Raw genomic sequence first — 18,861 nt, forward strand, 5'->3', positions numbered from 1 at the left:
CCCAGCACTACATTACATAATGATTCATTATTGGTGTTTTTGGACGGGTTTCAAGTCGAAACTTGACAGAACTTAACTTGTGGCTCCAGAGATCACATTTAAGAGACTGAACAATGTGTTTCCTCCATCAACTATGTCCTCCTTAATGCAGGTTTTTCTGTTTGTGACAGTAAACACAATAACGCTTTATTTACAGCTGAGAGGATGACGCGTTATTAACAGACAAGGAAGTTAAAACTGTGAGTGTATCGGCCGGGAATCAAACCCGGGCCTCCTACGTGGTAGACGAGAATTCTACCACTGATCCACCAATGCTGGATGAGCAGCACTAAAGACCATATTTGGAAAAAATGTCAAGTTGGAACCACAGAGAAGGAGACAAGTTCCAGTTTTAAAACGACTAGATGGAATATATCATAAAAAGAACACATAATGCTAAAAAAAAAGCCACAAAATGAACACAAAAACACAGAAAAGGACCACAAAATGATGCAAAATGTCCTGAAATTGTCACAAAATTTGCACAAAAATGTATAAAATTACCACAAAAACTAATTAAATGAAGACAAAATGTCAACAGAAGGTCACAAAATGACCCCAAAATAACACAAAATGTCCTAAAATTGTCACAGTATGAGCACATAAATCCATAAAATTACCAGAAAAAATGATTAAATTATGACAAAATTACAAAATGTCAAGAAATGGTCACAAATTGACCAATACGGACATAAAATGACCCCAAAATAACACAAAATGTCCTGAAATTGTCTCAATATTAGCACAAAAACACACAATGCCAGAACAAAACTATCCATTATCTATACACCGCTTGATCCTCATTAGGGTCGCGGGGGGCTGGAGTCCATCCCAGCTGACTGAGGGTGAAGGTAGAGGACACCTGGACAGGTAACAGTCTGTCGCAGGGCTACATAAACAGACAAACAATCACACTCACACCTACGGGCAATTTAGAATAATCAGTTAACCTCAGCATATTTTCGGACTGTGGGAGGAAGCTGGAGGAAGTCCACGCATGCACAGGGAGAAGATGGAAACTACATGCAGAAAGATCCCGGGAAAGCCGGGATGCGAACCAGGGATCTTCTAGCTGCAAACCACTGTGCAGCCCAGCACAAAACTAATTCACGCAAAATTTCACATAATGTCAAGAAATGTCAACGAAAATTACATTATCATTATTTGTTGGTATAAAGCTGTAAAAGCTCCATCCAGGCTGGTCTAGTGTCTCCACAAAGGTCCTGTAGGTGTATATCTATGGATGGATCCATACTTCTACTAAAATCCAGTCTTTGGTCCACATTTGTCCAACTGCTGAGGCTCTAACATCAGTAGAATGTGATGTGTTAAAGACTGATCCTGTTTCTGTAGGATTCAGATAAAACTGTGAGTGCATTGGCTGGGAATCGAACCCAGGCCTCCCACGTGGCAGGCCAGAATTCTACCACTGAACCATCAATGCTGGATGAGTAACACTAAAGACCTTATCTGGAAAAAATGTCAAGTTGGAACCACAGAGAAGGAGACAAGTTCCAGTTTTAAAATGACTAGATGGAATATATCATAAAAAGAACACATAATGCCAAAAAAATAGCCACAAAATGAACACAAAAACACAGAAAAGGACCACAAAATGATGCAAAATGTCCTGAAATTGTAACAAAATTTACACAAAAATGAATAAACTTACCACAAAACAAATCAAATCACAACAAAATTACTCAAAATTCTACAAATGGTCAGAAGTTGAATTGAAGTTGACCAAAAAAGACACAAAATGACTCTAAAACAACGCAAACCGGGTTGTGGTTGTGTCCAGAGGTGGAGGCTAAAGGGGAGTCGGACTGTCTGAATGAGGATCAGCTGTCTGCGACGGTCAACAAACCAGAGCTGCTGAAGATCACCGACCGGCACCGACCCGCCGGGACCTGGGCCTTCTGGTACCCAGAGATCGAGATGGACCGGACGGAGCTGGAGACGGGTCAGGAGGTTCGGATGAAGACCAGAGGAAACAGTCCCTTCATCTGTGAGTCTCCAGGTTTACAACCTCCACAAGGTGTCCTTCTGGTGGTTCTGGGTCTAATTAAGGTGTTTTAAGACTAGAAATGCTAGTTAATAGCTTAAAAATGCTAGTTGTTAGACTAGAAATGCTAGTTAATAGCTTAGAAATGCTAGTTGCTAGACTAGAAATACTAGGTGCTAAGCTAGAAATGCTAGTCAATAGCCTAAAAATGCTAGTTGCTAGAATAGAAATGCTAGTTGCTAAGCTAGAAATACTAGTAAATAGCTTAAAAATGATAGTGAGTAGCTTAGAAATGCCAGTTGTTAGACTAGAAATGCTAGTTGCTAGACTACAAATGCTAGTTAATAGCTTAGAAATGCCAGTTGCTAGAATAGAAATACTAGTGAATAGCTTAAAAATGCTAGTCGCTAGACTAGAAACGCTAATAAATGGCCTAAAAATGCTAGTTGCCAGACTAGAAATGCTAGCTACCAGACTAGAAATGCTAATTGCTCGACTAGAAATGCTAGTGAATAGCTTAAAAATGCTAGTTGCTAGACTAGAAATGTTAGTAAATAGCCTAAAAATGCCAGTTACTAGACTAGAAATGCTAGTAAATTGCCTAAAAATGCTAGTTACTAGAAATGCTAGTTGCTAGACTAGAAATGCTATTGAATAGCCTAGAATTGCTAGTTGCTAGACTAGAAATGTTAGTGAATAGCTTAGAAATGCTAGTTGCTAGACTAGTGATTTGTTTAGGAATGTTAGTCACTAGCATGGGAATGCTAGTGACTGGCCTACGAATAGTTGTTGCTTGTCTAGAAATGCTAGTCACTAGACTAGGAATGCTAGTCACTAGCCTAGGAATGCTAGTCTCTCACCTGCAAATACTAGTGTAACCAGTTAAACTCGTGTTTTATTGACTTTCTCATCTTCTGTGTCGTTCTTTCTTCATTCTTTAGTCTCGTTGGCCAAAGTCGACGGAGGAACGGTGACCAAGTGTAACTTTGCTGGAGACGAACAGGCCGGAGCTTCGTGGACGGACAAGATCATGGCGAATAAAGCGAACGCCGGCAGCATCCAGAATCCTGCAGCGGGAGGAGATGGAGCCGAGGAGGACGAATGGGTGAGCAGCTCACCTACAGCAAACACACCTGGATCAGAAAAATACAGTTATTAGCTTTCAGTGTGGGAGGTCTCATATGTTCCAGTTCGTTTCTGTAAATATTTACACACAATTTCCTTTAATTTCCTTTTAGCAGAGGAATCCTGGTCGCTAACATTGGAATGCCAGTGGCTAGCTTAGGGATGCTAAATATTAGCTGGGAGCTAGACTAGAAATGCTATTCAGTAGCCTAAAAGGCTATTCAATAGCCCGTAAATGCTAGTTGCTAGACTAGAAATGTTAGTGAATAGCCCAGAAATGCTACTTAATAGCCTAGAAATGCTAGTTAATAGCCTAGAAATGCTAGTTGATGGCTTAGAAATGCTAGTTAATAGCCTAGAAATGCCACTTAATAGACCAGAAATGCTAGTTGCTAGACTATAAATGCTAGTTGTTAGACTATAAATTCTAGTTGCTAGACCAGTGACTTGCTTAGGAACATTTGTAACTAGCATGGGAATGCTAGTGACTGGCCTAGGAATAGTTGTTGCTTTTCTAGGAATGCTAGTCGCTAGCATAGGAATGCTAGTGACTAGCCAAGGACTGCTGGTTTATAGCCTAATGATGCTAATGACTAGCCTAGGAATGCTAACTGCTGGCTAACAGACTACTTTAATCAGTTTATCTGGTCTGTGGTAAGGACCGCCTAATAACCAGCTCTGTGATTGGACTGTTTAGATTTTAGAAGACAAGTCGACCAGTAAAAATCCAGCACACTGATCAGAAACTTTTATACAAACAAAAATTAAATAATAGCTTTATTATTATATATTGTTATAAATACTAGCTTTATTTCCACCCGTGGAAGTGAAACATGGAACTTCCTGGAGTTCAGAACAATGTGTTCCAGATTCTGTCAGATTTCTGTCCTTGGTTTCACAACATGAGTCCTCTGGAGGTCCACAAACAGACTGTTGGGACCATTGGTGAAACCAGAGATCACTCACTGCTCCGTCCTCCATCTTTGTTCCACAGGACGACTGAGGGAACGCTGGGCTCTGATTGGTCCTCCGGGTCCGACCGATGAGGAGAAGAACCTTCATCATCCTGCAGTCTGGGGCTCCAGGGCTTCAGTCTTTGACGTCCACTCTTGTGTTGTTGTTTCCTTTGGATCAGAGCCACATTTATCTGCTGCTGTTTCTGTTCTTTATTCTCCATGTTCTGCCCACATTTAGAGTTTTTTTCTACACAAACAGATGGTTCTTGTTAAAAAGCTTCATTTTCTCTGAGTGCTGTTTGAGTCCAGACATCAGATGCCTTCCTGCTCAGAAATAGCTGCTCACAGAAGTTCAAAACTACAATAAGATCATTAAAATATACGTCATAACATCGGAGTTAGAAACTGATGACAGAATAATTCAGTGAAGAACATTCATTTTTCTTTTCTAATTTCCATGTCTTCTTTGTTACAATAAAAGTGTTTTCATAGTAAACCTCTAAAACGGCTCGTTTCTGTTCAGTCAGGCTGAAAATGAATCTTTATGATCATTATAAATTTTAAAATTAGTTTTTTTCTTCATCTTCCTGAATCTCTGCGCTGGTGGTGGAGAGTCAACGCATCGAACAAGAAAACAGCACAATGGTTGTTTGTTGCCAATAAAATATTTTAAAATGAGGAAATTCCAGAAAGCAGAAAAACAAGAGAGACCTGTCAAGAAATTAGTGACCGTCCTCTGAACTGATGTTAGTGTCTTCTCTATATGGAAATGTTTGTTTGTACGGTGTCCTTGAGTGCCAAGAAAGGTGCCTTCAGATAAACTATTATTATTATTGTTATTATTATTATTATTATTATTATTATTATTATTATGATTATTATCCAAGAATGTTAGCAACTAGCCGAGGGATGCACTGAGCAGCCTGTAATGCTAGTGATTAGCCTAAGAATGCTAGTCCAGAAACCAACCTGCTTGGCTAGGAGTGCTACCGAAACAGTTACTGACAAGCATGATAATGCAAGTGACTATGTTAAGAATGCAAGTAGCTAGCCACCTAGCCGCTAGGCTAGTATTACCTGTCGCTAGCCTCAAAATGTCTGTGACCAGCCTAAAAATCTAGTCACTAGCCAAGTAATGCTAGTTGCTGGCCAAGGAATGTATTTACCTGCACTGTAAAATGTAATTGTATATCCTACTTAAAATATAAAGTGACCTGAACTTATTTCAGCTTACTCTGTTGAGTTTCTCACTTAAACCTAGTAAAGACAACTTTCTACTGAGGCAAGTAAACAAACTTGTGAGCAGCAAGTTACCTATACTTTGAAGTATGAGTGAGCAAGAAGCGTCTGCTCAACCCGGAGAAACTCGGCAGCTTTCGGCCCCATCCGGCATTTCTCGTTGAATGCACATGCGCAGTTGCCCCTGACGCCATGTTTGAATGAGGCGGTCAAATCTCAACAAGCGGGACGAGACATACTGCTGCATAGTGTCACGGTAAGTTTAACTGGTTTTATTCATAGCAAATGCAGTGTCGTTTTTTTGTCTTGTCATTTATTCGTTAGTTCAAGTTTGGAGGTGAACTTTATATTATTGATTTAGCCGTGCCTGGGACTTTCAAGCCAAAATTCTGAAGTTTATTTAGTGGCGTTTTGTTGTTGCTCGAGTCGGTCCTCACAATGCCGCGTTTAAATCAAACGTGAGCTAACGTTAATGTAAAGATTAATGTTAGCATTTGAAAGCTAAAGTCAACCAACCCTTCACGTAACGTTACGCGATGCAAAGAGATAACTGGAGTTTCAATAAACACAGCGTGCTTATTAACGGTTGAAAAAGCAACTCTGCTGATCTTTCAGGGTCACTCTTCAACAAAAAATGAGTTTGTCGTTGTCCATTGCTCCTTTTTAACTTGGTAGAGATGCTTTTAGTTTACTGTTGTCCCTTTTGAAACTGGTCACATATGTTTAACTGATTGGTTTTGTTGTTTCTTTTGTAGGCTTTGATTTCTGAAGACAGAAACCTAGCTATGCATTGGAAGTGTAAGTACTGCTTGTTTTCTTCTGAAAAGAGGGCTCAGTTATTCAAGCACTACCGCTTGAAACATGGAAGCTATGCCAGGACTACTCCAATTCCATGCCTCCACACAGATTGTCTGTGTTCATTCAAGTCATTTAATGCCCTAAAAGTGCATCTAACAAGAAATCACTCCCATGAAGTACATGATGGGCAGATGAGTGGAGCTGATGAAATCCCTGTGATATTCCATTGTCCTCTTTGCAATTTTGAAGAACCCTGCACACAACTTTTTTCCCATTTGCGTCAACATCTTAAAAATAAGGAAACTGTGAAGTGTCCATATGAAAACTGCATTTTTGAGAGCAGTGACTACTCAACATTTAATGCTCATAAATGTAAAAAGCATCGGCTTCCCAGTCAGAAGCGGTTGAAACCTGACATTGCCTTGAGCAGTACACCTCACAATTCAGATCCAGACGTGGCACAAGATGTACAAGAAGTTGATGATATTTCAAGTGATCCGAAAGGTGGCCAGCACTCTTTACAGAGCATCAGGTAATTGAACACTTCCTATCTTTTATGCATTAGTTTTTATAGTTTTGTCATATCTTTGATTAACTTACGGAATTAGCTTCAGTGTCCTACAAGTGAAAAGTAGTTCTAAGATGTTAAAGATCCCTTCCAAACATGTTTTAAGATGTACATAAAATCTTTACTTTAAATAATAATTTGTCTTTTTTCCACAAAAAAAAACAATTATCTTGATAAAATCCTTAAAATTATATCTACTCCTTCTCGTTGAAATCCCAATTTTTTCTGCAGTTGAATGCAGAATCCACCTTTCACTGTCAAACTGCACAGTGAAGCCCAAATATTCAACTTCAATAGGAACACTAAGAAAAACATTTTTGAGTGGAGGTTGACTTCATGATTTAAGAAATTGATCACTGTAAATCTGAGTGCCGAAGTGTCTCATCATATGCTGAAGTGTAACAAAACACTTAATCACATGGGCAGAAACAGTATTGTACTGGCCTCCAAAGATTAGATACAGATTTCTAATTTTTTTTGTTTTTCTTTAATGTAGGTGAAATATGGCTACACCTTGAATAATAACTTGTCATATTTTTCCTTTAGATTCTGGCAGAGTTCTGTCGCTTGTCAAGCAAAAACTTGAATACAGAATTCTTTAAAGAACTTGACAAATACACTCCCCGCTTCTTTGAGATCTTCAAGACCAAGGGGGGAAGTGTTGGCCAGAAACTTAAGAATTAACTGCAACAAGTCACACCGGAGGTAAGTTTCACAGATACAAAGAAATTCGTTTTTTATCATGTGGGGAACAAAAAATGCAACCCCATTGTGTATGCAGAGGTATTAATTGATTGTCCTTAACCACAGAAGTGATGTGATTTTTTTTTCTCCCCCCCAGAGTACAGATGTTACTGCAAAGCAAACAGCTGTCCTCCGTGGCCTTCCTGTCATCCTTGGAGATGAGAACACAGACTTCTTCAAGACATGCTTTGTAAGTCGTCTATATTACTAAGTTTTTATTCCACACCACAGGATGTCCACTCTATTTAATTCTCCTTATGTTACTTTGATAGCTTTAGGTTAAGTTACTTTACCTCCACACAGCCTCTAATATCAGAATATCGCTTACTTTTAGTGGCTGTCTTGTGTTTTCTGCCGTAGAAATTCAAGATAACATCTGATATGTAATTGTGGCTGTATTTCTGCTATTGTTGTTAGGACTGCGATGACACAGGCATGTCTCACATCCCCATTGGAATCCTGACCATTGTTCCTGAGGACGAACAGCTCTCCCTTGACTCACTGCACCTTCAGACTTCAGGTACCGCAATCATTTTGGAAGGAAGAATTGTGATGGATGACCTTGAAAATCTTCCACATGCCATGTGCTTGCTCTTTGGACTTACTTACGCCCTGAATTTGGAGTACCCTCAACAGCTGAAGTACACCTTTGACTTCATTCAAAGGGTGCTTGTCTCACTTGGACATAAATCCCTAAAACCAAAAATACAGTCACTCAAAAATCTTCTGATGCAATGAGTGAATGTAATCATGATGTGAATGTGATGTGACATCTTGGGTCACATTGATACCTGTACCCTCATTGGAAAAATGATACTTTTTTCTTGTTGGAGCCTTTTTTGTGGGAAGGAGCCTCATCGCCCTTTTTAGACTACTGAATGGTTTTTATGTTCATGAGGAGAAAAATGAACACCTACTTTCCTTTTAGCTTTTGTTTTTCCTTTTGTGTTGATGCTGAAATGATTGTGGTGATATTGATTACCAGCATCAGGTTCTTTAGCAAGTTATCTCTGACTTAATATATGTTGTAAGTCAATCTCTACTGCAGTTCTAAACTCAACCACTAAGAATTTAAATCAGAAAGCTTTTAGCAGTTTTTAGCGGGAGCTGGCTCAAACATAAGAATTACAGTTGCACATTCAGTTGAAATAATGATTTTATTTTGCAATCATGCAATAGGTGGATTGTAAACAGTTGAGCTACGTCTGCTGTTCACTTGATTGATGTTAAGATAAATGTTAGGCCCTGCAATTACTGAGTTTATCTATAGTTCACACCATAGTCAACAGAGATATTAAGCAGGAATTCTCAAAGTTTTACTGACTGAGGGCTGTTTTAGGGACTCAATATTAGATTGAAGGCCACCCAAGAAAAAAGTCGTCACTTTTTTTCTGAAAAAGTTAGTCTTTTATATTACATGCTTTCTATGTAATACAAAAAAAATAATAATAATTTTACATGGTTTTATGACTTTCTGGCAAGTTCCTGCAATTTTTGCATTACGGCGTGATTTAGCCTATTTTCCACTTTGTATTGTGATACACTATATTGGGGTTACAAGCCAAATAAGGTTGTTCTAACTGTTAATCAAAAATTTTATTGGAAGCATGCATTTCATGTCACCTTTACTCAGTTGGTTGCCATTGTACCACAGACTGTGTGTAAGGTGTGTTCTGAACAAAAAAAGTTAAATTATTAAACTTTGTTTCCATTCAAACTGTTGTCTTTATTTGTTTCAATAGCTTATCACTTTAAGTCCTGATATTTTGCTAGTAAGGTGAATGCTTAAACTTGTAAAGTTAACTTATTTTTATGAGTACTGCTTAATTTACATAACTCATAAATTTAAGTAAGCAAAATTGACATTTTATAGTTAAACTAGTGATTTTGAGTTAACTTTACTCAAGTTTACTGGCACTGTATGAGTTGTCTGAATTTATATTTTATAGTTAACCTAACTAATGATTTTTAGTTAACTTCACTCAAGTTTACTGACATTATGAGTTGTCTAAACACAGTTATTTTCAGCTTTAACGACTTAAAATGAATTATCTACTTTACTTGGGAATTTTGAGGCAATCGGTTTCCTGACTTTTTTTTTAAGTAAAGTCAACTTATTACATTTTACAGTGTGCCTAGAAATTAAAGCCAACCTGGAAGGCTGGTCACCAGCCTCAGGATGCTAATGACAAGCCAGGCTTTTATTTTGAAAGAGATACCTGGAAACGTTGTTTATCCGTAATTCCGCTGACTTGACTGAACGTGGGCTGCAGTTCCCGTTATATAAACATCAATTTGATGTATAAATGCAGATGGACTTCATATATTTCACTATGCAGACATTTTTATTGATGTCCAGTATATTTTATAGACATAAACATATTTGATAGAAATATTAGAAATGGATTTCTGTTTCCTCATAATAATTTAGTTAATGCAATTAAATGTTCATCAGTGATTCATCTGTAGTGTGAAACATTTACTTTGCACCTATATTTTTTTTAAAATGTAGGTCATTTTAAGGTAAGACATTAAAGGATGGTTTTCTTTGGTAAATGAATTTAAGGTTTAATTGACTGAAATCTTTCGGTCCATGTTGTGTTTCTTTCAATGTGAAATATCTGGATTTAATTAATACAGCTCAGTCAGTTACATTTTATATTATTAAGAATTCTTATTCAGTTTAACACTAGATGACGTATCAGTTCATTGAGTATTTCAGAGCCAGTTTTTTCTTTTTAATTATCTGTATTTAAAGTGATATTAAAATATAATTGCAATGAAACACAGCAGCATAAGAAACGACCAAATATACAAAGGAAGTGCAGCTATTTTAATATAAAAAAAGATTTATCAGAACATGGTGAAAGTGCAGCTAAAGTTAAGTTAGCGAAACTGCGGATAAGCAATGTTTCCTTTTACTTCATATTTGCTATTTATTAAAAAATCACTAAAAGCAACACTTCCACCAAGTTTGTTTTAGTTTGTTGGTATTTATCGGTGGAGCAGCAGCATATTTTCCACAGACAGTTTTACTGTCCGTTGTCTTGTTTTAATCAGTTTTCAGTTCAGTAATTCAGTCCTTCGGCTCATTCGACCAACAGACACTGAAGGACTCTGACAGCTGGTCGGTAATAAATGATAATTTACTGATCGGTGCCGGTTTTAATGAACTTTATGTTCAACTTCAGAGTCAGATATAATGTGAGCAGTGAACCCCAGGAGTTGGTGGAGTTTATTTGTTTGTGTTGACCAGAGAAGAGAGTTAGCATCCAGTGAATATTAGCTTTAATGTGAATTAGCAATGCTAACCGAGCTAGCTGACCAGTCCTGATTAGCAGCTAAATGTAGCATCAAGCTAACGATGTTTGTGTTGTTTCCTGTCAGCAGCTGAAGTGTGTTGTGTTCCTGTAATGTGGTTCATTAAGTTCATAAAACTGTGGCTGGTTGACATTAATGTAACATTCAGGAAACTTAAATGTGATCAAAACAGTAAAGTTAATGTTCTAGTTGTCAGTAATTAGCTTTAATTTGACACTAAAACAGACTCTGATAGTTTTAAATGACATCAGTTTCATGAATTTGTTGAAAATTGTCTCATTTGTTGTTGTGATGTTGCTGCTGATTGATTAAAACCAGATGATCAGTGTTGAAGACACGTTTAGTTCTAGTATCAGAAGTACAAGAAGGAAAATGGAAGTTTAGTTCTGCTACGTCAAAGATTTTAGGAATAAAATAACTAAATGAGTCTTTATGCCTCAAACTTTATTTTACAATAATGAAATAATCACAGATAATAAAAATATAAATAGCAGAGAAAACCTGAGAGAATAATTTCCTGACAAGTCTGTGAAGGAAAAGCAGCTTTTTATCCTGAAAGATCAGAATCAGCTCCAACATCTGCATCTGACAGCATCAAGTCAACCAGAAAGAAAAGAAAGAAGAAAATGACTTCTTTCTGATCACATCTGTTCCTCTGCTCACAGGCTGCTGCTGCTCACATTCTTCACATTTATAGTCCACTTTTAAAAGTTCAGCAGACAGGTGCTCTGCTTTGGAGTGTGACGATGTCGTCGGTGATGTGGAGAGTGAAGTTTCCGTTTCACCCACAGCCTGCTTTAGGGCAGCTGGGTCGGACTTGATGTTTGAAATACTGACCCACAGCTCAGATTTAACTGTCTGTAGTTCTGTTTTGATGGATGTTAAACTTTCACTCAAAGCTGCCAGGAGCTGGATCTTTAAAATAACCGCCGTCTCGTTACAGAGTGAAAGTAACAGTTCCTCCTGAAGGTCAGAGATTGCAGCATCTGAGGGCCTCTTCAAAAGAAGACGTAGTTGATGAAGGCGTTATGGAGCAGGACCAGAAAAACCACGACCAAGCAACCTTGAGATCTTAGACAGCGTCTCCCTCAGGTGGGTGTCAACGGTGTTCTGTGGTAATCCTGTCAAAAAACAAAACAGAAAAAAATCTAGATTATAAATCAACATGTAACCAAAGCACTCTGTGTATAACGCCATAGTATAGGATGTAGTTCAGAAAATGTCAAAGTATAGTAGACTTCAAGAATAACATAGTATGGCCTGTAGTTCATAGTATAGCATGTAAGCAAATAAACCCCCCATGGATTATTATGTGGTTCAAAAAGAGCAAAATGATGGGATGTTGCCTAAAATTGTCATGTGGTTCAAAAAATGTCATAGTGCAGTATATTGTCAAAATAGTATGTTATTCAAGAAACCATCAGAGTATAATATGTCATCTAAAGAATGCCATAGAATAATATTTCATTGCACAAGTAAAAGTATAGTAATTTTTAAAACTGTTGAAATTCTTATAAAATGTTGCTAAAAAACAACAAAAAACGAAAACAAAAAACTTCATAGTAATATGTCAGTTAAAAACGTCATAGTTTAGCGTGTCGGTAAAAAAACGTCATAGTTTAGCATGTCGGTAAAAAAACGTCATAATGTAGCATGTCGGTAAAAAAAACGTCATAGTATAGCATGTCACCCAAAAAACGTCATAGTTTAGCGTGTCGCTCTAAAAACGTCATAGTATAGCGTGTAGCTCTAAAAACGTCATAGTATAGCATGTCCCTCTAAAAAACGTCATAGTATAGCATGTCGCTCTAAAAATGTCATAGTATAGCATGTAGCTCTAAAAATGTCATAGTATAGCATGTCGCTCTAAAAATGTCATAGTATTGCATGTAGCTCTAAAAACGTCATAGTATAGCATGTCACCCTAAAAATGTCATAGTATAGCATGTAGCTCTAAAAATGTCATAGTATAGCATGTCGCTCTAAAAATGTCATAGTATAGCATGTAGCTCTAAAAACGTCATAGTATAGCATGTCCCTCTAAAAACGTCATAGTATAGCATGTCCCTCTAAAAACATCATAGTATAGCATGTAGCTCTAAAAATGTCATAGTATAGCATGTAGCTCTAAAAACGTCATAGTATAGCATGTAGCTCTAAAAATGTCATAGTATAGCATGTAGCTCTAAAAACGTCATAGTATAGCATGTAGCTCTAAAAACGTCATAGTATAGCATGTCGCTCTAAAAAAGTCATAGTATAGCATGTAGCTCTAAAAACGTCATAGTATAGCATGTAGCTCTAAAAACGTCATAGTATAGCATGTCGCTCTAAAAACGTCATAGTATAGCATGTAGCTCTAAAAACGTCATAGTATAGCATGTCGCTCTAAAAAAGTCATAGTATAGCATGTAGCTCTAAAAACGTCATAGTATAGCATGTAGCTCTAAAAACGTCATAGTATAGCATGTCGCTCAGAAAACATCATAGTATAGCATGTAGCTCTAAAAATGTCATAGTATAGCATGTCGCCCTAAAAATGTCATAGTATTGCATGTCGCCCTAAAAATGTCATAGTATTGCATGTCGCCCTAAAAATGTGGGGAAAGTTCACCGTTACAGCAGCTCCAAAGAAAAAGTATAAAGGCAGTGCAGGAATAGATAAGAAAAAGAAACAGTGCAAAAATTGCAGAAAAAAAACATTATATATAGATGATTTTTTTCTTCTTATAAATATGTAGAAGATTATATACTAGAGGATGAGGTATCAGTTATTGCACATAAGTAGGAGGATGCATGTCTAAAATGGGGGAAGCGAAAAGTGCAGCAGTAAACAGTACACGGTGGAGTTTTTAGTGCGGCATTGTACAATCTAACAGATTCTGGAATAAACGACCTGCGGAAACGTTCCTTCTTACACCTAGGGTGAACCAGTCTGTTGCTGAAGGTGCTTCTTAAGGAGTTCACAGTCTGATGCAGAGGGTGGGAGGTGTTTCTGATGATGGAAGACAGTTTATCCAGAGCCCTCCTCTCTCCCACCACCTCCATGGAGTCCAGGAGGCAGCCACAGACTGAGCTGCTCTTTTAATCAGTCTGTTTAGTCTGTTCTTATCACGCTCAGAGCACCCCCTCCCCAGCACACCACTGCATAGAAGACCATGGATGCCACCACAGTGTCATAAAAGGTCTTCAGCAGTGGCACAGTATAGCATGTAGCCCTAAAAACATCATAGTATAGCATGTCTCTCTAAAAACGTCATAGTTTAGCATGTCGCTCTAAAAAACGTCATAGAAAAGCCTTTAGTCCACAAAACGTTGTTTTGTCCCGGCTGTCTGAAGGAGGTGAGGAGCAACACAAAAACAGTCCAAACGCTGGTTTCCAGAGGGTTAGACGAGGATTTATTTGAAAGAGGAAGTTTAGAACAACACAACATGTGAGGGGGTTAAAAGCAAATGGGTGTTAGTAAAATAAAAATAAATAAACAGAACTAAAAGTGAACTTCACATTGACATTGATGGGCATTCCAACCAGGAACAAAGTAAAAGGTAATCAATAGGAAAAAAACTCTTCCTGTTCACCTCTTAAAACCCAAAAACACACCTCAGTAGCTCCCTAAACTAAAACTACCAATGGGTTCCCTGTTTTCCTTTCTGAATAATTCAAAGGTCCCTCTCTATCTCCCCACACATCCACCAACCACTGGAACACATCTCCAAAGTTCTGCTGGACCAGCTCAGCTTCCCCTCAGAAGAAGTGCTGCCACCTGCCAGATGAAGGAGCCTTTTGAGAGGCAGCTGGCATCGTGATTGGACTGTACTTTGGTCTGTTCCAATCCAGCTTCAGCTCCAGAGACGGCAGGTGGGACGAGTCAACGGAGGCCTGGTGGACGAAGGCATGCAGCTGAGTACAATCCAGAAAACAACAGAGGAGGAGGAAACAAACGTAGTAGTATAGTAGAAAATATACATCGTAGATTGTACAAATAACAAGTCAAAGGAAAGAGACATACACTGTAGAATTGTAGTAATTGTGGGCTGATTGATTTACTGATTATTGGTATTTGATTTTTTACTGGTAATAAATATTTTTACTTTGGCTCTGAACCTTTATCTACCTGTGGTCGCTCTGTCTTCTGGAGTGATTTGATTGGTTAGACGTCACCAATAAAACTCCTTTAACTTAACATCTGTAAAACATGAATCAACAAAAGGGTAACAACAAAGTTTTCTGTTAAAGTTCTTCTAAGTTTAACACCAAGATTTTAAATACTTTCATTTACTGCAAATGAATATCTACTCTAAATGTCTCACTAATAATCATTATCAGCCTTAAAAACCCACAAAACACCCCTCTATACTGGACAACACTTAGTACAGTCCGGTTCCCCCTTCTATAAATCTGCTTGGAATCTTCCACTTCCTGTTTGTCAAAGTGGCCTTCTACCTGGACAGGTTTTGTTGGAGCTCATGCAACAAACATTTTGGGTAAGTGCATTTTAATATGGATGGATGACACTGAATTAGAGTCTGTTTTAATGAGACTGAGTTAAGATGTGTAGCTCTGTCATTAAATAGGAAATTATTTCTCAGAATTCACAGAGAAAAGTCTGAAATGTTTGCTAGGTTAGCATCCCACATGTTCTTTGGCTCAGCTAAAGCTAACTCTCCAACTTCTGGATCTCTTGAGTTGCTTGTTGTTAAAATATCTTGCTAGAGGTGCTGAAGCTCAGAAAGTCTGAGATGTTTGTTCAAAATAAGCTCATTCTCAAGTCTGATCTGAACTGTCCTCTTTTGTTTGAACTTTCCCTAAACTTAGGAGTTAATGACAGAGCAGCACATCCAGACTCAGTCTCATTTATGTAGAGATTAAACTTCAGTGTCATTCATTGATGTTAAAGTGCAGTTTTTCAAATGTTTGTTGCACATGCTCCCGACCAAACCAGTCCAGGTGGAAGACGATGTGAAGAGAAAGCTCCAGAGGATGAATATCACACATTTACGTTGGAAATAAATGTCCTTTAATGAGACATTGTCATGCAAAAGTTGGATTTCCCTTTCATGATGTTCAAATCTTTGTTGAGTGTTTTGTTGATGTTGATTTCTAAATGTTTTCTGACACTCGGCCCCAAAGATTAAAACCTTTTACGGCTCACAAGCTGCAACAATTCACACATTATCAACTATCTTTCTGACTAAACTAAGATAAAAAGTGAAAAACTGCCTGATTCCTGCATCATGAATGTAAATGTTTTTGGTTTTTATGACAGTAAACTGAATATATTTGGGTTTGACATTTTATAAACCAAAACAAGAAATGAATTACTGGAGAAAACACTCAACAGATTAATGGACAAAGAAAATGTGTTTTCCAACATATATGGCTGAATTACTCCAACATTACGATACATACAGTTTTGATTCAATTTTATTAATATAACGCCAACTACAGGTCAAATTGTCTCAAGACACTTTATTTTTATATTTTTTTGTCATATTTAAAATATGACAAAGTAAGAAATTTAAAGCTCTTGACTAATCCAATTTATTATTTGGTTTTTAAGAGACTAATGGACAATTAAAATAACTTTCTCCACTAAAACTAATAAACATGAGGTCAAATAGAAGGAACAGTTTTAAATACTGCAGTCCCACGACGACAAGAATAAAGTTTGTCAACAAAAACTAAATCTGCTGGTGGATTCCATTAAAGTCCTAATAAATGATAATAAAGTGTGATGCTAAAGGTTTGTGGTGCTAAAAATGTTCAAGTAAAGATATGAAGTTGAACATGTGGATGGAGGTTGATAAAAGTTGATCTTCCTTCATTTCTGTGGAGCGACTCCATGGATTTTATGGATGGTGGTTAAAGACCTGCTTTTCTAGTCGTCTTCCTTCTAGTCACTGTAAAAAGTCAGTCCATCCTGGCCGACTTCAACACCTCTTCATGACCTCTTGTTCTGCCTCCGACCTGGTGGAAACTCCAGAAACTGGGGAAAACCCGTGGAGACTCGAAGAACTCGTGGGGCGGGGGAAGGTGTGGTGGGCGGTGGGGGGAGGTGGGGGAGTAGAGGGGGGAGGCCGCCACCCACCTCCCCGCCTACTCTCCGCCCTGACTCCACCCAGACTCCGCCTTGGCACCACCCATGCGGTCACTTCAGGAACTACGATGTCAAAGGGACGACGAATTTATTTCTTTGTATCTGATCTGTAGCTCAGTGAGTTAAGGATTTGCCTGTGGAGCTGCAGGTCGCTGGTTCAAGACCAGACACTTCTTAAATTTTCTCAAAATCCTGACAAAGACAAAGAAAGAAAAGTGCCAGCGGCGGGTCTTGAACCTGCGACCTTCCACTTGGTAGTCCTCTTCTTATCCTCCTGAGCTATTCGCTCAGATACTAAATCTCCTTTTTTTTGCGCATTTATCATCTATTTTTTTTCGTTTTCGAGTTTTTTTTAACTTGAGTCTCAACTTGACCGTTTTTCTCAGGAGGTTGGACTTCAGCCTTTGTGCTGGAGGGTGGAACCCTCAGTTCCAAGACTTTCCAAAGCCTCCAGACCTCCCGAGTCCTCAGGACCTGAGCTTTCAGACAGTCTGAGGGCTGAAATTTTCTAAGTCCCACAGTAGTTCACTGTTAGTTTGAACCTTCAGACAGTCTGAGGGCTGAAATTGTAAAAGTTTCTCAGTACTTCTCTGTTAGTTTGAACCTTTAGACAGTCTGAGGACTGAAATTTTAAAAGTTTCTCAGTACTTCTCTGTTAGTTTGAACTTTCTGGTTAACAGAAGCCTTAAAACTTGTGACCATGAGTCTTGATGTCACATTTAGATCATCCATCTGAGTTCTTCTCAGACCTTCACCTGTGGGTTTTTTAAGAAATCCTCAACAAACTTTGATTCTCTTCACTGAACAGTGAAGTTTGTGGAGATCAGAAGGTAACATTAGTTTGATAAATGCCTTCAACTACTAGTAGACTTTATCTGGAAAGCAGTTTTCTGAAATGAGCACTTAGTAAATCTGTCCACAATCAAACCAAGAACATAGAAAGAGGAAATGTTTGAAGAAACAACTTGATGTTTTCATTTCAGACTAGAAAACACTTTAAGACTTTTATCAGTTTTTGCTCTTTTTGATCGTTTTATTGTCTCTTCTGTTTAATTTGATCTTCTAAAGTCTAACTGGTGTCTTTTCAAATGTTTTGTCTTTAGTTTGATTCTTCTTAAATGTTTAGTTTTGCTCTTTTCTCTCCTTTTATTCTTTTCTAATATCTGATTTGATTTCCAAATGTTTTGTCTTTTTAATGTTTAATTGTTTTTTCAAATGTTTTATCGGCTTGTTTGAAAAATTTCCTTTTCTTTCCCAATGTTTAATTTTTCGATTAAATCTTTAAGGTTTTTCTTTTTAAATGTTTTAACACCTTTTAATGTTTAATTTTCTTTTTAAATGCTTCATTGTGTTTTCTGTTTAATTCCTATTTAAAGTTTTATTGTCTTTAAGATTTAATTTTCTAATTAAAAATTTAATTTTCTCATTAAATGTTTTGTCTTTTTAAAGGTTTAATAATCTAAATCTTTTGTATTTTTAAATGTTTAATATTCTTCTTGTTTAACTGCATTTTTTTAAATGTTTAATTATCTAAAATATTTCATCTTTAACATTTCATATTTTTGTTTAAAATTTTTGTTTAATTTCATAGTTACATGTTTTGTATCATCTGTAAATTATCTAATTAAATATTTTGTTTAATATAATTTAACTGTATTTAATGTTTAATTTTACTTTTAAGTTTTATTGTATTAATCTTTTTTCCTTTGATTCAATTGCTTTTTTTAGTGTAGTTTATTTCTTTAATTTTTTTCTGTTAAGATTTTAACCCCAACCTTACAAATGAAACAAACCCTTAAATCACAATGAAAATACTTCTGTTGTCACAATCATGAGTTAGTCAATTATTCAGTTTATCAATTCAACTTTATTTGTTTAGCACCTTTTACACAGATGACAAAACTAAACAAGCAAAGAGAAAAACTGCTAAAACTATGATTAAAACTCAAAAACATATTTATAAAAAAA

At 37.2% G+C, this 18,861-nt stretch overlaps 1 protein-coding gene and 1 non-coding gene across 3 annotated transcripts in view; one reads left to right on the top strand and one right to left on the bottom strand.

Annotated features, from left to right (window-relative positions):
- arpin (actin related protein 2/3 complex inhibitor) overlaps positions 1–14,899 on the top strand; it is a 36,217-nt gene extending 21,318 nt beyond the window's left edge. The window contains exons 5-10 of one of the 2 annotated variants that reach the window (XM_023269267.3): positions 1,841–2,047; positions 2,986–3,149; positions 4,164–5,620; positions 6,120–6,162; positions 11,739–11,887; positions 14,462–14,899. In XM_023269267.3, the coding sequence (XP_023125035.2) occupies positions 1,841–2,047; positions 2,986–3,149; positions 4,164–4,172 (380 nt within the window). In that variant the 3' untranslated portion in view covers positions 4,173–5,620; positions 6,120–6,162; positions 11,739–11,887; positions 14,462–14,899. The remainder of the gene's footprint in view (positions 1–1,840; positions 2,048–2,985; positions 3,150–4,163; positions 5,621–6,119; positions 6,163–11,738; positions 11,888–14,461) is intronic. The other variant, XM_055009455.1, reaches the window with a different exon arrangement.
- trnag-gcc (transfer RNA glycine (anticodon GCC)) lies at positions 1,413–1,483 on the bottom strand. The gene has a single exon. It is a non-coding gene; the product is annotated as a tRNA-Gly (tRNA).
- Positions 14,900–18,861: the final 3,962 nt, after the last annotated feature.

The sequence above is a fragment of the Amphiprion ocellaris genome, chromosome 3 (genome assembly GCF_022539595.1).
Source record: "Amphiprion ocellaris isolate individual 3 ecotype Okinawa chromosome 3, ASM2253959v1, whole genome shotgun sequence".
NCBI lineage: Eukaryota > Metazoa > Chordata > Actinopteri > Pomacentridae > Amphiprion > Amphiprion ocellaris.